The following is a 22,750-nucleotide window of genomic DNA, read 5'->3' as shown; positions in this document are numbered from 1 at the left end:
GGAACAGGAGACGCACTTGATCGCCACCATCAGCGGCCACCTCCCGCGGCCAAACCTTTTCCACGTGAAGCCAGCGGCCACCTCCCGCGGCCAAACCATGCCTGCGTGAAGCCATCGGCCACCTCCCATCAGCCAAACCTTGCCCGCATGAAGCAAGCGCTCAAGACCAGCAGCCAAACAAAAGCCGAAGGAGACGCACTTTATCGCCACCATCAGCGGCCCTCCCGCGGCCAAACCTTTTCCGCGTGAAGCCAGCGGCCACCTCCCGCGGCCAAACCATGCCTGCGTGAAGCCATCGGCCACCTCCCATCAGCCAAATCTTGCCCGCGTTAAGCTAGCGGTCAAGACCAGCAGCCAAACAAAAGCTGATGGAACAGGAGACGCACTTGATTGCCACCATCAGCGGCCACCTCCCGCGGCTAAACCTTTTCCACATGAAGCCAGCGGCTACCTCCTGCGGCCAAACCATGCCCGCGTGAAGCCATCGGCCACCTCCCATCGGCCACCCCCCATCGGCCAAACCTTGCCCGCGTGAAGCCAGCGACCACCTCCCGCGGCCGACCATGCCTGCGTGAAGCCATCGACCACCTCCCATCAGCCAAACCTTGCCCGCATGAAGCAAGCGGTCAAGACCATCAGCCAAACAAAAGTCGAAGGAGACGCACTTGATCGCCACCATCAGAGGCCACCTCCCATGGCCAAACCTTTTCCGCGTGAAGCCAGCGACCACCTCCCGCGACAAAACCATGCCTGCGTGAAACCATCAGCCACCTCCCATCAGCCAAACCTTGCCTGCATGAAGCAAGCGGTCAAGACCAGCAGCCAAACAAAAGCCGAAGGAGACGCACTTGATCGCCACCATCAGCGGCCCTCCCGCGGCCAAACCTTTTCCGCGTGAAGCCAGCGGTCACCTCCCGTGGCCAAACCATGCCTGCGTGAAGCCATCGGCCACCTCCCATCAGTCAAACCTTGCCCGCGTGAAGCAAGCGGTCAAGACCAGCAGCCAAACAAAAGCTGATGAAACAGGAGACGCACTTGATCGCCACCATCAGCGGCCACCTCCCGCGGCTAAACCTTTTCCACGTGAAGCCAGCGGCCACCTCCTGCGGCCAAACCATGCCCGCGTGAAGCCATCGGCCACCTCCCATCGGCCACCCCCCATCGGCCAAACCTTGCCCGCGTGAAGCCAGCGGCCACCTCTCTTGGCCAAACCATGCCTGCGTGAAGCCATCGGCCACCTACCATCAGCCAAACCTTGCCCGCATGAAGCAAGCGGTCAAGACCAGCAGCCAAACAAAAGCCGAAGGAGACGCAGTTGATCGCCACCATCAGCGGCCACCTCCCGCGGCCAAACCTTTTCCGCGTGAAGCCAGCGGCCACCTCCCGCGGCCAAACCATGCTTGCGTGAAGCCATCGGCCACCTCCCATCAGCCAAACCTTTCTCGCGTGAAGCAAACGGTCAAGACCAACAGCCAAACAAAAGCTGATGGAACAGGAGACGCACTTGATCGCCACCATCAGCGGCCACCTCCCACGGCCAAACCTTTTCCATGTGAAGCCAGCGGCCACCTCCCGCGGCCAAACCATGCCCGCGTGAAGCCATCGGCCACCCCCCTTAGGCCAAAACTTGCCCGCGTGAAGCCATCGGCCACCTCCCATCGGCCAAACCCCTGCCCGCGTGGAGCCGCCAGGCTCCTCACTTGTTTTAGTTTTTATCCGGGTTTAAACCGGTTTGAACTGGATTGACCCGGCTTCCTTTTATCCTTTATCTTATATTTTGTTTAGCAGACACTTTGGGTTCTTAAGCTTATCTACTCTTGGTTTGTTGAATGATTGAGTACTTCTAAGTTTTTAATAGCAATTTCTCCTTTAAATCTCTTATTATGATTTCACAAAGATCAAACTCTTTCCTTTGTGTGATCGTGATGATGAGTGAGTAGATCCTTAAAACTTTGGGCTAGGTAGATTAAGGAGATAGATGATTGATCTTTGATGTCTAAGGCTTTATTTATGTGTTTCCTATCTTGATTAGTGTTAATAATGCTAGATAGCTTTGATCATGCTTGAATCTAGACATTAGGATTTTCATGCCCATAAGGTGTTTGATGAAATTCCCGAACGAAATTAATCAAGAGCTTTGTATTCCTAGCCAATGGAAATTGATGATTAGGGTGCTTAGTGGTATTTAGACTTGTTCTTAATGCATGCTTGCCTTGTGATTGCCTTTGGAAATTGTTAAATATCACTTGATTAGCATAGGAATCTCTATCATGGAAATGAATTGATTTGCATAAGTGTTCTTAGCCATAGGATTGGTCTTGATTGTTGCTTAGACATCTAGGATTGGTTAGCTATCTCCCAAGTCAATTTACCTTGCCTAAGGTTCACTTGTTTAATCTTGATTTAAAGTTTGTTGCTAGTTGTGTTATGTTTCTTTGAGTTTGCATTGTTTGAATTGTCTTGTTTTCTTTCTTTGAATCAGTTTGTTAGTTATGATTGTTACAAAAGAACATTTTCCTGTTTTAGAATAGATTAAGCATCTTTGTATATTCTTAGTGAGTTGATTAATGCAAATTGTAGATTGTTAATTTAATTGATAGAAAAATACTACATCAATATGTATTTAATATTAGTATTTTTAAAAATTATTACTTCAATATCCATATTCCATATCCTATTTAATTTGCATACCTGCTAGCTTGCTAAGCATAAATTGATTTATCTTATCAACATCACCATTTCTTGGACTTAGAATAGCTCTTTCCCTAAAGAACTTTGGATCAGTTCTGCTTGCAAAATTTTCACCTTAGATTTTTGTAACTATTGCTTGAATAGAATTTCCACTTGTATTCATTAATAAATTATCCGGAATTTCTATCTCCACATCTCTACTATTTGTTTCGTTGATTTTGCCATCCCCGATATCAAAAAGCCACTTTGAAAAAGTGGCGAGAGCACTCGCATCCATACTATTATGTGCCTTGCCAAGTCTCAAATTTTCGGTAAGTTTAAGAACCTTACAACTATTCCAAAGAACAGATGAGTTGATAGATGCTAAAACTGTCGCTACTCTTCCTCCTTCTATAATAACATGTAGAATCTGTCTAAAATCACTTCCTACCACAACAACTTTACCTCCAAAAATCTGGTCACACCTCATGATATCTCGCCAACTCCTATCAAAAGTTTCGTAACAAAGCTTGTTCATCATTGGAGCCTCGTCCCATATTATGAGCTTTGCTTCTCTAATTAAGTCAGCAAGATCGGATTCGGCATCGATCGTACACACAGAATATTCATTAAGATTGATTGGAATACCAAATATTGAATGAGCCGTTCTACCACCTTCCAAAAGTAAAGCAGCTATACCACTTGAAGCAACATTTAGAACAATATTACATTTAGACCTTATATTAGCACCAAGAATAGTCCACAAGAAAGTTTTCCTACTACCACCAAATCCATGAACAACAAACATACCACCTTTGTCGTGATTCACAGAGTGAATGATTTCTTCATAAACACGTCTTTGCTCCTCAGTTAGCATAGGTAACAACTCATTGTACAATTCTTGTTGTTTATGAGGCTTATATATTCTCTCATCTGCGATAAGCCTATTTACACATGTGTTCATCATACTATTATCTGGTTTAGGAATTTTCTCAACGGCCGTAAGAGACGTCTTATTCGATCGCAACATCAGTTCTATTTCAGTTAAACATATATTTTCTATCTGAACATGTGTCAACATTAGACCTACAACAGTAAAGTTAAACACTTCTTTATAGTTTTGTTTGCGAAAAAATAAATTACATTCAATTAACAAAAAAACAATTTGACTTGTGCGGGCAAAAACTTTTTAAAAACAATTATTGGCTAAACTTTTTGTGGTCAAATATAACACTAATTCAATTCTTTTATAAATTTGTGTAGGCAAATATATTTTTAAATAATAGTTCAACTAATTTAACAAAATAAAAAGTAAATTAATTATAGGGCTAAAAAGGATTCCAACAAAAATGTAAATAGAAAAGAATTAACTAAAAGAGAAGCTATAATTTAATCTTCAAAAATAGTATTCATTTTGAGAATTTGTTAGAATTGCCCTTTTTGGCATACCATTTTTCAAAAATGTCACTTTTTTGAATATTTTCACTTTTGTCATCTTTTACACAATTTCTCTATGTTAAATTAATTTATAGAATTTGTTTTTTTTGGTTTGGGTTCCCAATTTACACATTTAGGGTATAGTTTTTAAGGGATAGGGTTTAGTATTTGGGGTTTAGGGTTTATAATTTTGTCATTTTATATACTAAAATGGGGTATTTTTGAAAATGGACACCATCAAATGGTAATTTTTAAAAGTGACATAGAAAAAGGGGTATTTTGAAAACCCTCCATTTATTTTCCATTTTTTAATAATTTAAAATGAGATAAGATTATTTTATTTCTAAGATTTTCTAATTTTAGTTTAAAAAATAATAATTCGTTTTTTTAAACATTTTATTTTTAAAAGTGAAAGAAAATAATTTGTTAAAATTACTCATATACATATTAATTGTCATTACGTTTTGTCTTATTTAGAATCTTTGTTCTTACTTTTGGTTATAGAATATTCAGACGGAATAACATGGTTTTTCTGGAGATTTACAGCAACCCTATGAGATTTTGTCAAGATCACAAAAAATGTGTCATATCTTCAAATTAAATGGATGTTTGTGGTATATCCTCACGAGATTTTCAGTTCCTTCAATCCAAATCAAACCGTTATAGTTATCTATAGAAATTTAACATTTTAGAAAATATAAATTTTCTTGAAACAAATATTTACAAAAGATTTTATTATTGAATATTTGATTTCTATTTTTTTAATTTTTGTATTAAAAAAAAATAGAGTAAAACAAAAGGTCTGTAGAAGTTTAAGAATTTTAAAAACAGAAATATTCTCAAAGAAATATTTGTAATATTTTGTACAGTATTTATTTTCTTTTACTTTAGTATAATACATTAATTTGATGTGCACATGTGACTATGCCTTTTTTTCCGATATATATAGGAACGAAATTTGTAATCCGTATCCACCACATTCCAACATATTTATAATATGACCGCAACTTAGCATGATTTTATTTTTATTTTGGGTCAAAACCGCAACTTACCTTGATTTGTGTTTCTTTTATCTACTTCAACCTTACGTATTAAAAATCCCATTTAATTTGGAACTTGTTTGTTCCTCGTTAAATCAGTTACGCATTGAAATTTTGATTGCTTGGTGATATTGTAATGAATGTTACTTTATATAGGTTCTATCTTAAATAATATTTTGTTAAAATTTGTCAACTTTCAAGTTTTATTTTCTAAATTACGAATGTAAAATAATAAAAATATATAGGTGTTAGCAAATATTTACATAAATGGTGATATTTCTATAAATATATATTTATATACATATACGTAATAAATATTACTTTATATAGGTTCTATCTTAAATAATATTTTGTTAAAATTTGTCAACTTTCAAGTTTTATTTTCCAAATTACGAATGTAAAATAATAAACATATACAGACGTTAACAAATATTTACATAAATGGTGATATTTCTAAAATTACTAATTCTTCTAACTTTTTTTTGTTCATACAAAACTTGCAGAGTAGTTTGCTTCAATTGGTTAACTTGTAATTGCATGCCCTTTGTATAGTTGAATAAAAAAACCACTAACCAAAATGGTGTTCCGACACACACATAACATAACCAATCGAAGGACACAAACATTAACTAAAACTTTAAGAGGAAACACTGTATTTTTTGTGTTTAAATGAAAAATAATTTTATAAGTGAAACAAAAGATCTTTAGAAATTTAATAATTTTAAAAACAGGAATATTCTCAGAGAAATATTTGCAATATATTATAGTTGTTAGTTTCTATTACTTTTAAATTTTAAATAAGATATAAAATTTAGATTTTAGATTTTTTTATTAAACTAAATGCAAAATTTACAATTTGCAATATAGATTATTTATCCATCTAAAGCAATTTCAAATAAACAATAATTGTAAATTGTTAAAAAAGCTTTTCCTAATTTTCCTTAATCTCTTTCTTTCTTGAAAAACCTGAAGATATAAAGTCCTGAATCCAATTAATATTTCTTCCTTCTTCTTTCTATCAATTTAAGAGGAAGAATAAATATTAATCACAAATATTTATGAAGAAATATTTAATCTATTTGTAAATGGAAAGAAATCATTTTTTTAAAGAAATTACCATATTTTTATGAATAGAATGCACCATAGTTTTTGTCCAACTATAATCATTACAAAAAATATTAGCAACAATATTATTTTTAAAAATTATCAAAAATTAATACCTGAATTTCATTATATTCAATTTTGTAGATCCACAATTATGATCAATGATCATCCATGAATTCAACTGAAACAAAAAAAATTATGTAATAGGTTACATATAAATAGAATTCTAGTTTAAATGTATTTGTAAACAGAACGAAATCAAAGTTATTAGAAATTACCATATATTTGTTATAAACAGAATCCATCATAATTTTCTGCAACTATAATCATTACAAAAAAAACATTAGCAACAATATTATTTTAAAAAATTAAAGATTCAGATTAGCAAAAATTAATATATGAATTTTATTATATTCAGTTTTTTAGATCCACAATTATGATCAATGATCATCCATAAATTCAACTGAAACAAAAAAAAAATGTATTAGGTTACATATAAAAGTTTTTCAAATTACTAAACTACAAAAAAAATATAGGAAATAATACAATATATATGTTTAAACAGATGGAGAAACCACATACAAAGTCTATGATTGCTTGATCTTGCTTTCCAAACAACCACTACAAAAAAAAAAGCATAAAAATTAGAATCTGATGAATCATATAAAATTGTGAAAAGTTGTATTTGCTCATTTGCTTGTAGAATAAAAAATCATCGAATAAAAATATGATCATGTTTAGCCAAGAGAATAAAATTGAATAAGAATCACCACTTAAAAAAACACACAATTATTAATAATAATTTACCGATTTGATTATTTTTGCTTGCTTCATCAACTTGTTCGTCCAATCTTGTTTTTGATATACAAAAAAACATCCATGGTCCATGGCAAGTACACCTAAAACACAATCAAACAGAACAAAATGAGTAAAACTTTTGATATGATTCAACATAATAATTAAAAATTATAGCAGCATAAAATTTAATTATGCAAAGCACCAAAGCATATGGATAGTACATCAACATGAAAAAAAAAAAATCAAAATCATACAATAGTAAAGTTGATTCATTAGAACCAAAATAATACAAAAGAAAAATTATATTCTCAAAACTATATGTTTAGCTTATTGAATCCGACTTCTACTGTTTTGGCTGAGCGTCTATATATATAGCTTAGAAGGAAAATCGTCATAATTATCTTTACCATTTTAATATTTTAAAAAATAGAAATTTTCTTTAAACAAATATTCGTAATATATTGTAATATTTATCTTCTATTTTTTAAAGAGAGATATTGCGTAAATATATTAGATTTCCGATTCTGTAAACAAATTTCGTTTTTTTTTTAATTTTCGTTTTTAATTTTTTTTTAAAAAATTAAAACTTAGAAAAGGGTAAAAATGTCCAGTTTTGAATCTCATTAATGGCAAATTAGTAATCTTAAGTCTGAGGATGAATGTGGTGCGTTTCTGCAACCTAAATAGAGAGTAAAAGCTTGTCTAAAATATTTATAAGGGCATTTTTCATTAAGGGCAAAGAAGGTCAATTTTTGTGAGATTGGCTGTGAGCTCTCTCGACTTCTCCTTTAATATATTAGGCCATCATTAACGGCACAACACCTTTGGTGTTCTTAAGCAAAAAAATAATAAAAATAAGCAAAAGTGGGCTTAGATCAATTTTTTTGATCTTAAATAAGAACTGATTTAAGCCCAGTTCTTGGCTTACGTGTCATCACGGGAGTTGTCGATATTTTTTTGGTCGGAAAATTATTGAGAGAACGAAAATTTTTCATTTCTCTCATCCTCTCCAAAGCTTCCTTCTTGCCATATTCACCGCCGAAGGTTTGTTTTCCGGCAATTGAAACACCAAAATTGAAACTAGAGAAGGTATGAGTGGAGGAAGCATCCGATGTTATCGAATCAAATGAGACACGCACTTCCAGGTCTCGAAATCGGTGTTGGTGCCTTCTGCGTTTACCTCGTCGGTGAGCAGATCTATAGCAAACTCATGGCACCATCTACTCAATCATCGCACCAGAAACAACCCGCTCCGTCTCACTGAGAGAGAGAGGGAGCGATTAGGTAAATTCTCGAATCTTCTTTTTATAGATTTTGACTTCTCTGTTAAAGATTGGGGGAAAACAAACATTAGAAAATGTTACGTTTCAGGATGATAGATTAAGATTTGTGTATATCATTTAGGATTTAATTGGTAGAAATGGCTATAGCTTTTAGAATCCTTGAATCAAGTTCTTGTAATGAATCAGAGTTAAACACAGCTTTAATGTTCCTGTTATTTGGCAATGGTTGATGTGTGTGTACTGGTCTGAGATGAACCCATTCCTTTGCAGTATGTATAAGCAAAAGCTGAATAAACAATACAACAGAGTAATTAGAGTGAGAACAAATGGTTGGTTCTAGCTTTTTGAATCTTGATTCATCGGTCACTTGTTTATTATGGTTATGGCATTTTGTATCTTATCTTCTATGAGACCATCTTTGGTTTTGGCTCTGTATAGTTGTTTGTAAAAAGGTTGTAAACTAATAAAAAATTATTCATCTTGATGCAGATTGTTTCGGTGATGAAACTGTGGCAGATAAAAGAGCTCTGAGGAATTCACAATTTGCCGTTTTTCTTGGATTTGTCTCAATAAAGCTGTGAATGAAAAAGACAAAAGACTCTGATCTCTCTCTGTTGAATGAGATACTCCAAGGAACCCGAATCGAATGGAAATGTGATTGGTTCACTGGTCGAGAGGCCAAACTCTTCTTCAGATCTCTTCAAGAGCTCTTGGAAAACAGAGTTGCTCAGGTAACTTATTAGAAACGCAAAGCGGATTTGCTTGATCGGGCTGCTTGTTTAAGTGTTCACTTGTACTTTGTCACATTTAGAATTGAGGAGCATAATGCTTGATTATATTTATGTTTTTGAAATTGATATTCATCACGATATTTATCTATCTCTCGTTCTATACACTGTTATATCTGATTACGAATCATAAGTTTCTCAAAGATCTTATACGAGTATTGAGCTTTCAATCCATTTATTCCATGTTTTTTTTTATGTAACTTCAATATTTTCACAATATTTATATTCTAAGAACATCAAAATTAGTTCCTCCATTTTTTTAACATATGATCTTAACTACTGTTCTTAGATTATTTTCACCATATATATAATCTAAGAACACAAAAAAAAGTTCTCCCATTAAGGATGCCCTTATATCTTACCATAATCCTTTTTTTTTTTTTCAGTCCTAAAATTTTTTTTAAGTAGTCCAAAATCTATCATAAGTCATAACGATTGACAAGTCGTTACGAAATCACGTTGTCCACCAATATCTACAATCCACGTGTCTTGACCTCAGAGCAATGTTGACGTCGGTTAGAGCTTTGCCCCCTAACTTGCGAATTTTGACATTTTTGTCACTTTATTATTGAAGGGAGAGACAAGGAGTGGATATACCGTTAAGATTCTAAATTATTTAGGGAGTGGTATTGGTTTGAGATTTATGAAGATTTTTGAAGAGTTCAACAAAATCATTAAAAATGAATAAGTGAAAGATTGTTAAAGATTGCTAGAGAGTTTTGTTTATTAGTTTTCTAAAATCTTGTAAAGTCCTCTAAACAATCCCTGTATTTTTGTGATACTTTCCATGACTTTATTTTGTAAAAGAAGTGTTTAAAATCATGAACCAATAACATAATAATTGAATTCATTAACAATCCTAGATTTTTTTGTTTTAATTGAATAACACAAAACTTTTAATGACTTTATTAAAGTCTGAATCCAATAACCCATATTTGTTAAGATTTTAAATGACTTTTTACAAATCACAAACTAATAACATTAAACTTTAACAGAGTTTAACAAAATCTTGATCTAATAACAACAGATTCTATATAACATTTAAAATCTTTAAAACTCTATTAAAATCTTAAACCAATAACCCCCACTTAGCCACTTTTAGAATATTATAGAAAATATTTTTTTTTTACATCTATTTCATTTTTTTTTTTGAATTACTAAGAGGTTTTGAGCCTAGATCCGTACATCCCCTCAAATCAGAGACCAGAACATTTTATATGGTTCCTTTCCAAGCGCCGTCTCTCGAACTGGCGACCTCTGAGCTATTCAACGCTTGACATTTACTTCGAATAAGAGTTTACAAAGTTACAAAGAAATATGATCTACATAAGGATACATTTGAATTAATAAAGAAGGAACAATACAACAAAAGAAGTAAATTTAACGATGCTTTTTGTCTACATTAACTTACTCGCTAGCAGATAATCAAATTTGTTATTTTCCTTCTTCGTGTTCGAACCCATGTCGGTGCGATTCTTGGCTATCATCCAACTATGAAAATACCAAATTCACTTTGCAATGTCTAAAACACCAACTGCCAGAAGAATTTGCAGATGATCATTTGCCTGAATCAAACTCTACCTAAGAGATAAAAATAAAAACAACTATTATATATAAATTATATATATATATATCTATGATATATGTATGATTGTCTTCCTCTGCCTTTAAAAATATATGAGAGACAATAGCCATGACACCACTTATAGATCTACTGTAAGTTTTGTATAGCCATAAACGAGATCCATTTCATCTTTCATCTTCAACCATGATCATAGTCACCAAAATGGATGCTTGAGATGATAAGGATAGACCTTCCATTAAAAAGAATATCTTCCTTCCAGGAACACTCCTTTTTATGGAAGAATACTTGGAACACAATCTGAATCTTACAAAAACTAGATCTATAAAGGAATAAGATAAATTAAGAAGATAATAAACGAAAAGAATAATCGCCTCTAGCGTCGCTTGTAAAGTACTACTAATAAACTTATAGAAAATTTAAGGATAGGAAATGAAAAGGGAAAAATGCCACTTAATACATGAACATTCAAATTTAGACAAAAAAAAAACCATTAATTTCAAGAGAGGCCAATTAATACATTAATTTCTGTTGACTAGCTATTTAAAACACCGAATATCGTTGACCAAGCCAAAATACACATATCATTAAATGAGATAACTGAGCAACTAACGCATGTTACTTTTCCGTTTAACAGCATGTTGTTTTTGACTTAATCAACAGTATTTGGTGTTTTAAACGGCAAGTCAACAAAACTTAACAAAGTACATGATTTTTTTTTGCCTAAATTTAAATGTTGATGTATTTAATTGCATTTTATCCAACTTGAATAGTCTAATTTTTTATTATTCAACTAATAATGAATATTGTTGAATGAGTTATTTGAACATCCAAAATCAAAGTGATCCTATCTTCAAAAAGTTAAATTAAAAATTTAGCAAATATTATGATTTAAAGATAAAATCACAGAAATACATTATTGAATTGGGGTATATGTCCATAAAAATGTAATTATGGAATTTCTATCACATGTATATTATTTTTGTTTGTTAATAGACAAATAGAATTTAGCACAGTGGTTTATTTTACAAAAGTAAATATTATTTTCAAACATTTTTTGTTTTTGGAAAACATAAAAGAGTATTACATCAAGAAATTTAACAAATCACCTCTTAAATATAGGAATGATATACATAAATAGTAGATTATACAGTTTATGTAAAAATAATATCCACGTCTTGAATATAATTCATGAAAATTTCTTAAGTTTAAAATATATTCAACTCAATTGATGTAAACAAATAATATATGTTTTTTTTCAATTCTAACCGAAAATAATATTAAAAAGGATATTTGTTGCACCTGTACAATAACCTGTATAATTTGATTTTACAATATCTCCTACATATTAAAATAGAAGCATTCTCTAAAAAAACTGACGTGTAATCGCCAGAGAGCGATTACATAAAACTAACACTTCTATTCTTTTTCTTTTTTTGGTCAACTGTCACTGCTATTCAATTTATTTATATACACAATATTTTTGAAATTAAATTATTTTCACTCTGTTTTGTAATATAATAATATAACTATATTATGAGATGTAAAAAAATATTGAAAATTATATCTTCAGAAATATAAATAATGTTACCTTTCTAATAACTTTATAAAGCTCTAATAGTAAAAAAATCATAAATTATTTGAAACTGGCTCAATGTTATTCTTTTGCTCAATACAATACCTATATTTGTCCCCAAAAAAGGTATAATCACCGATAGAAATGACATGAATATATACTTTAATATAGATAACTATGGTTAAATATTAAATATTCTTTTTACAATCGCAGCGACTGCGATAGTGACCAGAAAATAACACTGTTACGGCAACAAACTCAACACAAATGAGTCGCTGCGACTCTGATGGCAAGCAAAAACATTTTTTAAGATCGACGCTGGAATTTTCAGCGACTGTTGAGACTATGTTTTTTTTTCAGTCTCTGCGACAACAGCGGCTCCCTACTTTATCGGACTGCAAACCGTTTTGGGCTTTATATTTGTGTCACTGTCGCTGCAGCTGCGATTGTAAAAAGAACACTGCCTATACCAATAGCTGAGATATATTGAGATCTAATGACCAATTAAAATTTCTAAAATTTCTGATATAATAACGTAACTAAGACCAATTATATAAGGGATGTACTGACCAATTATAATCTTTTCCCTCACGAAACAATAAGATTTGATTTCTGATTTGTAATTTTATTTCTCCATCAATTACAGACACTTATATTATTAAATAAAACTAATTATATCCAAATTAATATAATTCTCCTTAATAAAATACATTCTAGTATCTCCTATATAAAATACTCACGCTTTATATCCCATTTTATTATTTGCCCTTCTCTTACTATATTATTTACATTAAATTATCATTAGTATAACTAAGTAATATTTCATTCAATAATTGAAGAAAATTACAATTAAATGACTTGATTCACAATAACCTAATCAAAAATAATAAATCGTTAAATTCGTGTATCTCAAAAAATGAGTTTCAAATCTGGTTGTTACTAATATATAATAAAACTAAATAATTAATTTATGAGTATTATAATGTATATTGTTATGGTTTCATAAGAAACATGCAATATTGTTATTGTTACTCGATAAAATATAAAAATATAAATTTGATTATTAAGACATATAGTCATAAATGGGAGTAATATTTATTACTTTTTCCACCGTGTTAAAAAAATATCATGTTCACATATTTCATGGGTGAAAGGTATTCTTACATGGTTACGCTTAGATTTTAATTTAATTATATATTTCTTAATGATTTTTACTAATATTCCGTCATTTATAGAAAATCTTAACAAACCGAATAACTCAAAAAATTTAAATAGCATATGAAAATATTAAATTATTAAATTAGATTATCTCAGAAAAATGAGTTTCAAATCCGATTGTTACTAGTATATAATAAAATTAAATAGTTAAATTATTGAATATAATATATGTTGTTATAGTTCTCTAAAAAACATGCAAAATTGTTATGGTTACTCGATAAAACATAAAAAATATGAATTTTATTTTTAAACCACACAAAAAGACATGTCATCTTAAGTAACATTTGATCAATATTTTCTCTATCATCTTAAAAAATTTCACGTTCAAAGATTTTATGGTTGATACATATTTTTAGACAAAAGAAATACAAAATTAAATAAAACAAAAAACTTTAATTACATATTTTGTTTGACACAAACGAATCTTGGTTCCTAAAAAAATAACTTTATTTGAATCAATTTATACTTCACATAGTGCGGATTGTAACCTAGTAGGTGTATAAAGTAAAGAATGTTGAGTAATGTGAACCAAAAGAAATATCAAAATGGTTCTTTTTTTTTTCGTACGCATAATTTGATTAAAAGTCTTGTCGTCTTGCTGAGCACAAAAAATTATTAAATTATCTAATTTTGGTTAATACATGAACTTTTAAGTTTAAGTCAAATAAACTATAAATTTTGTGAGAGACCATTTAATACATCAATTTTTGTTGACTAATGATTTAAAACACTAAAATATTGTTGATGAAGCCAAAAACAACATACCATTAAACAACAAAGTAATGATGTTAATTGTTCAATTATTTTAATTTAATGATATATGTATTTTGACTTAATCAATAATATATAATATTTTAAATGGCTAGTCAACAAATTTGAGGTTCATGGTTTTTTCTTGACTAAATCTCAAAGTCAATGTATTAAATGATATTTTTGGACTAAATTTCAAAATCAATGTACCAAATGATATGTTTCCCGAAATGAAAAGGCTTTTTATATGTGACATTTCACGTTTTCTCTCAGTTCTTTCCCAGAGAGAGATAGAAACAGAACCCACCGGAGATTCTGAGTCACGTCCTCAATCTTCGTTACTGTGGTGGTGGGGTTTTCGAGGCAAGAGAGAGAGAGAGAGATACAAAAAAGGATGAGTTTTAAGGATTTAAAGGCGGGAAGAAAAACATCATTAGCTTCTTTAATGAGCTTCAAAGGTGGTGTTGGTGGTGGTCGACAAGATACGACTCAAGCTGTTGCTGCAGGTGTCTTTAAGATCAATACATGTGTTTCTACGTTCCATCGTCTTGTCAACACTCTTGGTACTCCTAAAGACACCCCTGAGCTTCGTGACAAGCTGTAAGTACTAAGTACTTCTCAAATGTTTTCTCCTTTTTCTGGGTTTATAAGGTTCTTGGAATGTAAAATGGTTTCTTAATATCAGTAGTTGTAAATGGTTCAATTTGCTTGGTTTGTGATGTGTGTGTGTGTGTGTTAGGAACAAGACGATATTACATATCGGACAGCTTGTGAAAGATACGTCAGCTAAACTTAAACAAGCTAGGGAAACTGATCATCAGAGTGGTGTTGATGTGAGTGATTCTGATTAAAAAATGATTATTTGTTCATCTCTTCATTTAATAGGGAATTTGATGGTTTTGTTTATATGTATATATATTGGTGGTGGGTTAGCAAAGGAAGAAGATTGTGGATGCTAAGCTTGCAAAAGACTTTCAAGCTGTATTGCAAGAGTTTCTCAAGGCTCAGCGTCTAGCTGCTGAAAGAGCATCTCTTCCCTCAAGGTTTGATAATGCTCATTCAAGAGTTTGAAAATGTTTTCATGTTTATTTTGTGTGGTTTTGGTGTATTGATTACTTGGCCTTGGGTGAGATTAGCTATACAGCCAGTGAGGCACCTGTGAATGCTGAGAAGGATCTGGATCTTCTTTTGGAATCAAAAAAGTAAGTTTTGTACAGACAAAAGTCTCCATATTTGTTTGGATTCATGACGCATCTACTAATTGGTTTGTTGTTGCTCTTGTTACAGAAAAGAACTTGCACTTTTGGACAATGAGGTTGCGTATAATGAGGCTTTTATTGAGGAAAGAGAGCAAAAGATACAAGCAATGCAGCAGAAAATTGGCGGGGTGCACAAAATCTTCAAAGACATGGGAGTGTTGGTACACGATGAAGAAGCCGTGATTGGTAAAACTGATTCTAAATCCTGTCATCCCAAAATGTTTTGTTTACGTATGTCCTCGTATCCTTGTTCTAACACTTTCTTTTCATAGATGTGAATGCAGAGAAGGATCTGGAGCAGCAGGCTCTTCTTTTGGAGTCAAAAAGGTAAGTTTTGTACAGACAAAAGTCTCCATCTTTGTTCGGATTCCTGACGCATCTACTAAATTGGTTTCTTGTTCCTCTTGTTGCAGACGAGAACTTGTAATTTTGGACGATGTGATTGCGTATAATGTGGCTAGTATTGAGGAAAGAGAGCAAAAGATACAAGAAATGCAGCAGACAATTGGCGAGGTGCACAAAATCTTCAAAGACATGGCAGTGTTGGTACACGATGAAGAAGCCGTGATTGGTAAAACTGTTCTAAATCCCTTTTATGCACATCCCAAAACGCTTACTTATGTCCTCGTATCCTCGTTCTAACACTTTCTTTTCATAGATGAGATTAATACTCGCATCGATAACTTTCATGCTGCACAAGGAAAATACCAGCTCGCTAGAGCCTTTATGACTCAACGATCAAAATCTTCACTGGTATAATATTCAAACTTTTCTTACATATCATGAATGGGTTTTTGGAGAATCAGATCAACCTATAAACTTCTTCTTTCCATTGTTTCTTTCATGCAGGCTTGCTTGCTCTTGGTAATTTTTGGTATTGTGCTCCTGATTGTCATTATAGTGCTTGCGGTCTTGATTATTCTGAACGGGAACGAGTTATTCAAACGATAAAAATAATTATCTAAACTATTCCTAACTAGGTACTAACCCGCACTATGTGCGGGATAAATCGATTTAAATAAAATATTATGAGCAAAATTATTATTTGAGATTTAAGATTTATTTTGTGTAAAACAAAATATGTAAGTAAAGGTTTTCTTGTTTATTTGCGTTTACTTGTGAAATATTTGAACTTGGAAAGGAATTTTAAGGTGGTGTGAAAATTTTTGATGTGTTTTTGTGTTTCTAAAAATCAAATTCACATATTTTATATTTAACATTATCATCTACATCACTATACCATTAAATAGATAAAAAAATCTTTTTTAAACTAATCGATTTAATTTAAACTAATCATAAGTTTAAAAAATGCAATGAGAAAAATGTATAAAAGTGGTAAATAAATGAATATTTTTTTATTGTTTGTGAAATGTAATTTATTTCTAATAATTAAATATGTTAAAAATTTATAATTAAATATATTTCTGGATTTTAATTGTTGATTAAATTTTTCATTTTTAAAAACTTATAGAAAAGAACATTTGTCTTATATATGTCAATGATTTATTTATGTAAATAATAATGAGGTGAGAGGAGAGGATTGTAGATTTGATTTTTTTTAATAATAAATACAATGGCACGGAGTTGTAAATAAGTAGATGTTTTAAGGGTTATTTAGTAAAAAGTGTCCTGAGCTTTGTAACGCTGACACATCAACTTTTTTCTCAAGTGTGCTTCTCTATTAATATATAGGGGATTATCAAAACACAAGATGAGATAATAAAATTTAATTTTAACTTTTAAATATAAAAAATGGATACGATAGAGGAACATATTGTATGCCGAGATAGTATTTATAAGACACTAAGACACTAAGAGTCTCAGTGATTAATAGGTCGTTTTGTATTGTGTTTTATATGCAAAGATATATATATTTTTAAAAGGTTGACTATGCGACATGTAACCAGTTACTTTGGAACGGGTACTTTGAAAATTTTGGATATTTTTGAAAATAATTAAATAGTTTTTTTGAATAATTTACCGGAGAATTCGGGTATGCAATCTAAATTTTTGACCCAATCTCTATTAATAAACATTGTCTAACAAGTAATCATTTAAAAGACGAAATGAAACGATACATGGAACAAGACGGAATGGGATAGTACATATGGGACATGAGGGGACGTATTTTCCGTTCTAAAGTAGGTACATCTAACTTATATACACACAAAAATCCAAACTAAAACCAAACTGAAATATGATATTTGGATTTAATACCAATATTGTACAAATACTTAATTTATGTATTTGAAATAATAAAATTCTAACTTACTTTTATGAATTTAAGTTTTATATAATTTTTTTTTTCTGTGTTGTAGCATGGGTTACTATACCTAGTGTCCATAAAAATGTAATTATGGAATTTCTATCACATGTATATTATTTTTCTTTGTTAATAGACAATATTATTTCACAGAAGTAAATATTATTTTTAAACATTTTTTTTGCTTTTGGAAAACATAAAATAATATTACATCAACAACTTTAACAAATCACCTCTTAAATAATATAGAAGATATAAGAATGTATTTTAATTACATAAATAGTAGATTATACAGTTTAAGTATAAATAATATCTACGTCATGAATATAATTCATGAAAATTTGTTAAGTTTAAAATATCTTCAACTCAATTGATGTAAACAAATCTTATTATATAAAGTTGGGTTTTCAAAGTTAGCCATTAACATGATCATGACACGTGTCAATTATACAGATGAGATGTTGACATGTGTCAAACAATTATTTATTTTTCAAACAGCTAATTAAAAAAATAACATTAAATCTACATAAAATTTATATGTTTATATCTTAAAAATTTTCCTAAATCAAAAAGGAAAATTAACAAAACTAATATATTTTTCATTGTACGCTAATTATATTATACATTTTTCTTAATTAGATTTTGACATGTATATATAAAAAAATTCATTAAGCATGTATATTATTATTAATCAATAAATAGTTCTGTTAAAAAGAATTATTAGTTTTGATACATAATAGGAAACCTAATTAAGAAAATAATATTATATATACATAAAAATTATGTTTGTGAAGTGACCAGTGCAGTGACTATTGGTAAGTCCAACTGTAGAGGGCACCATCACAGCAGGGATCGAGTTCCGCTCTCTACAAATGTAGGGATTTGGCTAATGGGCCGGCCTGTTGTGGCTCAAATTTTGATAAAAAAAATTATATATTTATTTTTTCTCCGCTAAAGAGGGTTTTTTTTCCTTCAAAAAAATTATGTGTTTATATCGAAAGCTTTGATCTTTGATTTTTTTTTCCCAATATAATTTTGCTGATCTATTGTGTGTGTCTTTGATTCGTGCAAGTTCTTCAATGGAAGCTATTGGATGCAATGAAATGGAATCAAAGTATATAAATCCCGCTAATTTAATCGAGGATGGAAACACTGATGGAGGTTCCAAAAGTGTTTCTACAATTAGTAGCATTATAAGTTTGGAAGATTAGTCGGTGATTGATGTTTCTGGTTAAAATTTAGAGTTTTCTCTTCTGAATAATGTTGATGATTCCGGTACTGAAAAAGAGCTGCTTGATCGAGTAATTGAGAAGCGGTTTTCAAATTTCAGAAGTTGGAATGGTAAACCATTTTAAAATTGGGTTAGAACCGGATTTATGTGGTTTTCTATCGGATTTGGTTTGTAAATCGTTTAAACCCAGGTATATGGAGAAATATATGAGAACTTTTGATTCAGATAGAAATAAGTTGAGAATTTACTATTCGAGAATATTTGAGACGAGGTCATAGTTTTAAGTAGTTTTGGTACAATATGATACTTCTGAGGAGTAAATAGGTCGTCGATCCTTAACGTGATTATGACATATGTCATGTTTGGATTGTTTATAAAGTTTCTATTTTATATATTTGAATTATCTAAGACTTATATATACCATCGTGATTATAATTTTCAAATTTTTATTTTTTATTATGTTATATTAACTTTTTCTCAGTTTCTCAACTTTTATTAGGTTGATCATAAAATCATTGTATAGAGTAGATAATTTTCACCAGTTGTTCATCCAAACATAAAATCATGGTTAAAGAAATTATGTCACAAAACAATTTTAGGCAGTGAATGGTAACCTTATAAAAAGCGTATTTGAAGATTTGTTTTTAAAAATGGGTCTATGTTACCATTCACGTGATTTCACCTGATATGCGGTATTCTACAAAAAAGAAGAAAACATTGTATGCATTTTTTGAGGGTGAACAAAATTTAGTGGACCGCAGTTAGTTTTTAAAGATAGCTATTATCCAGCGTTATTTACAATTCCGCACTAGACAAAAAATAATTCTATTCTATGTTTTGAATTTTTTTTTAATTAATAAAAAGAGTATAATTAACATAGATTCTAAGTTTCAACAAATGGTTTTATGCTATATTTAATTAAAACTGTTAGAGATTTTTGTTAATAATTTACCTTTTTTGAAGTGTTATTTTTAAGAAAAAAGAATAACTAACCCTATTCTTTTTTTTTGTGCACCTACTAACCCTATTCTTTTATAAATTATGTTATAGGAAAATCAAATTAGATGATAATAGTTTTTCGTTATGGTATATATTTATGATTAAACAGTTGAGCACTTTTTTGATTTAGAAATATATATGTCAACAAAAATTACTTAGATCAATTTGAGTATTTAAAATTTATAAATATATGAAAATATTTCTTTATCAACACAACTAATAAAACTTTACAATTATACTAGTTTTTAATATACTTATTTTTTAACATATATATATATAATATGTAATCTGCCTTTTCACTAATCAAATATTATTCTACTAGTATTTGGCCCATGCATACGCACGGTTTTTAAACTGCTGAAATCATATAATATATTCTTAATTATTTGCTACTAAATATTGTTTTTGATAAAATTGTGACATAGCAAGCAAAATTATTTGGTTAAACTTTAATCAGTTTTGTTTTTGTTACTACGCATGGTTACTGTTGGCTTTTCTTAATATTTTATATTATTATTATTATTATTACTATAAACTTAGATCAAAGTCTATAAACTTAAAATACAGCCAAATATATGTATGTATGTAAAAATCTAGAACGGTTCAAAAACATAATAATAAAAAACAATATGTATGTATTCCCGAATTTCTTCTTTAAGTCTATTGTAATTTTTAAATAACACATGCTTCTTCCAAGATTTGATTAGTTTCTTTTATGTTTTTTTTGCTTGGAATCCTGTCAAGATCGTAGACACCAAGCAGTTGAACAGACGTTTATTAGTTCTTTGAAAAACAAATGCCTCATTATAACTGAACTATTAAGGAAACTTGGAAGTAACTATGTCTACTATACCAAAAAAGCATCGAGCATGAGAATTGTTGTAAACACCTCTTAAAGTTCTCTTTTGTGGATTAAGAATTAATCTTCAGAGACATGGATATATCAATATGATGCAAGTCAAAGATAAAGTGAAATAAAATTTGTTTAAATTTATCATAAAAACAAAGCTTGTTGAATTAGGCATACTTTTTTACTCTTGAATTTGCTACAACCTGCAAAAATGATTGGTTAATGAGAACTTAACTTATGCAAATGAGAGTTCATTAGAAAATCCGAACAAAAAAGAAAAACTGAAATGAGTTTTTGATGTTATACCACAAACACTTATAAATTACAACAATCAACTTGAAGAATTTCTCTGGCTTTATACATGAAAGCTAAGACTCTAGTTGGTTTCCGTGTCACCCATTTACTCCACTCTGCAAAAATAGAGAAAAAAAATTGATCATCAATCAATTAAGTGGTTCTAAATTAGGATAGGGACAAAGTTTTCTATCAGGCTATTTCACAAATAGTTAGTAAACAGAAACTCAAAGCACAATAATATAGGGATATCAAACTTTCATCATCGATCTTGAGGCCATTTTTAAGATCACACATAATATACTCATTGCAAAGTATCAAGGAAAGAGAAAGAAGTCAAATACCTAAAATCGTTATAGGGTGTACTCTTGTGAACGGTTCTTCTGTTAAATGCTCCTTCCAATTCTTAATATTGATATTTAATTCTTTGATTGCCTAAATTTATATATGCAAAAATAAAAGAAAGAAAGATGACTTTTGACTATAAAAAGTGCAAAAAACACAAACCTCGTAGCATAACACATTTCCGGTAGTCTTCACGGCAACTATATTTGTAAATTCAGTGAAGACTTTTGTTGCAGAATAGGACAGTGATACTCTCCTATAAGGACAGCAAAACAGATTTGTTTCAGGCTCATCTCAAGGATAAAAAATCACAACGAATCATATAAGTAGATAGATAAAGCAAGAGAAAGAAGGAACCTTCATAGTACATGTGAAAGATGAGAGGAATCAAATCTTCTCCTTCCAATGATGCTCTTGTAACTGGATTTTTACCAAATTTGCTGATGTAAGGCACATTTGTTCTGCACATTCAAAAATCCAATTCCCAAAATCAGTAAGTAGTAAAGAAAAAGTAATGCCCAAGTAAAAAGTTCAGTGGAAGTAGATAAATATACTACTCACGTTATCTCGAAAACACTCTCGTGGCTTGTTTGTACACAAACGTAAGCCTGAATCAGAGGAATAGATTAATTAATATGAGGGACTGAAGCCAAAATTGCAAACGAAATCATATTGAGTGGTTATTATCGAAAACAATTAGTACTTACTTGGATTCCTTGGATTTGTTTGATCACAGCCTAGCCTTTTTTAGAATCGAGAAGCAAATAGAGGCTTTTAGAGCTCTGATATTCCATGTCCTGGCTATTAGAAGTCTGATCTTCTATTCTCTTTTTAAGAATTTAGATTAGAGAGATGAGTAAACTCGAGAGGCATGTTGCAACTGAAACAATAGAAATCAGAATTAATATGCGTTGAAGAAAAAAAGTAACGAATATGAAAAAAAAAAAAAAAAGGAACTTACCTCCGTGAGAATTGATGTTTTCAAAGGAATTTACCTTTGTGAAGTTGAAAGGGATTTCTAACAGAACATATGGATCTGGTGGGACATTGGTAATTGAAAATAAAAGATGTTTTCAGGTGCATTTTTTTGCGTTTAGAGAATGTTGAAGAACATTTATATAGAAGATGAGAATTGCTGTAACCACCAATAACGTGGTCTGTTAGTGGGAGTGAAATTAGGAATGATTTTCAGTTGTGTTTGTGTGTTTTGCAGTTGCTTCTTGTCGAGCAGAGGAAAGGAAGATGAAAAGGTGAACCACACGT

At 31.1% G+C, this 22,750-nt stretch overlaps 1 protein-coding gene and 1 long non-coding RNA gene across 8 annotated transcripts; one reads left to right on the top strand and one right to left on the bottom strand.

Annotated features, from left to right (window-relative positions):
• Positions 1 to 14,495: 14,495 nt before the first annotated feature.
• Positions 14,496 to 16,675, top strand: LOC104731785 (syntaxin-23-like). The gene is made up of 9 exons (XM_010451266.3): positions 14,496 to 14,846; positions 14,986 to 15,079; positions 15,180 to 15,289; positions 15,383 to 15,448; positions 15,534 to 15,691; positions 15,778 to 15,832; positions 15,919 to 16,076; positions 16,164 to 16,258; positions 16,355 to 16,675. Exons 1-9 carry the CDS (start codon positions 14,641 to 14,643, stop codon positions 16,454 to 16,456), a joined length of 1,044 nt encoding a protein of 347 aa, XP_010449568.2. The 5' UTR covers positions 14,496 to 14,640; the 3' UTR covers positions 16,457 to 16,675.
• A 4,173-nt stretch (positions 16,676 to 20,848) lies between these two features.
• On the bottom strand, positions 20,849 to 22,750 carry LOC104731784 (uncharacterized). Of its 7 annotated transcripts, none has more exons than XR_758649.2 (8): positions 22,449 to 22,744; positions 22,195 to 22,367; positions 22,049 to 22,095; positions 21,845 to 21,948; positions 21,650 to 21,743; positions 21,487 to 21,577; positions 21,155 to 21,258; positions 20,849 to 21,051 (listed from the first exon to the last, which is right to left on the bottom strand). It is a non-coding gene; the product is annotated as an uncharacterized LOC104731784 (long non-coding RNA). The 7 variants fall into 7 exon arrangements; XR_758650.2 differs by having other exon boundaries at positions 21,487 to 21,547; XR_015573894.1 differs by having other exon boundaries at positions 22,483 to 22,716.

The sequence above is a fragment of the Camelina sativa genome, chromosome 12 (assembly GCF_030686135.1).
Source record: "Camelina sativa cultivar CO46 ecotype springtype chromosome 12, ASM3068613v1".
In the NCBI taxonomy this organism is placed as follows: Eukaryota; Viridiplantae; Streptophyta; class Magnoliopsida; order Brassicales; family Brassicaceae; genus Camelina; species Camelina sativa.
This window is presented reverse-complemented; position numbering and strand designations above follow the sequence as displayed.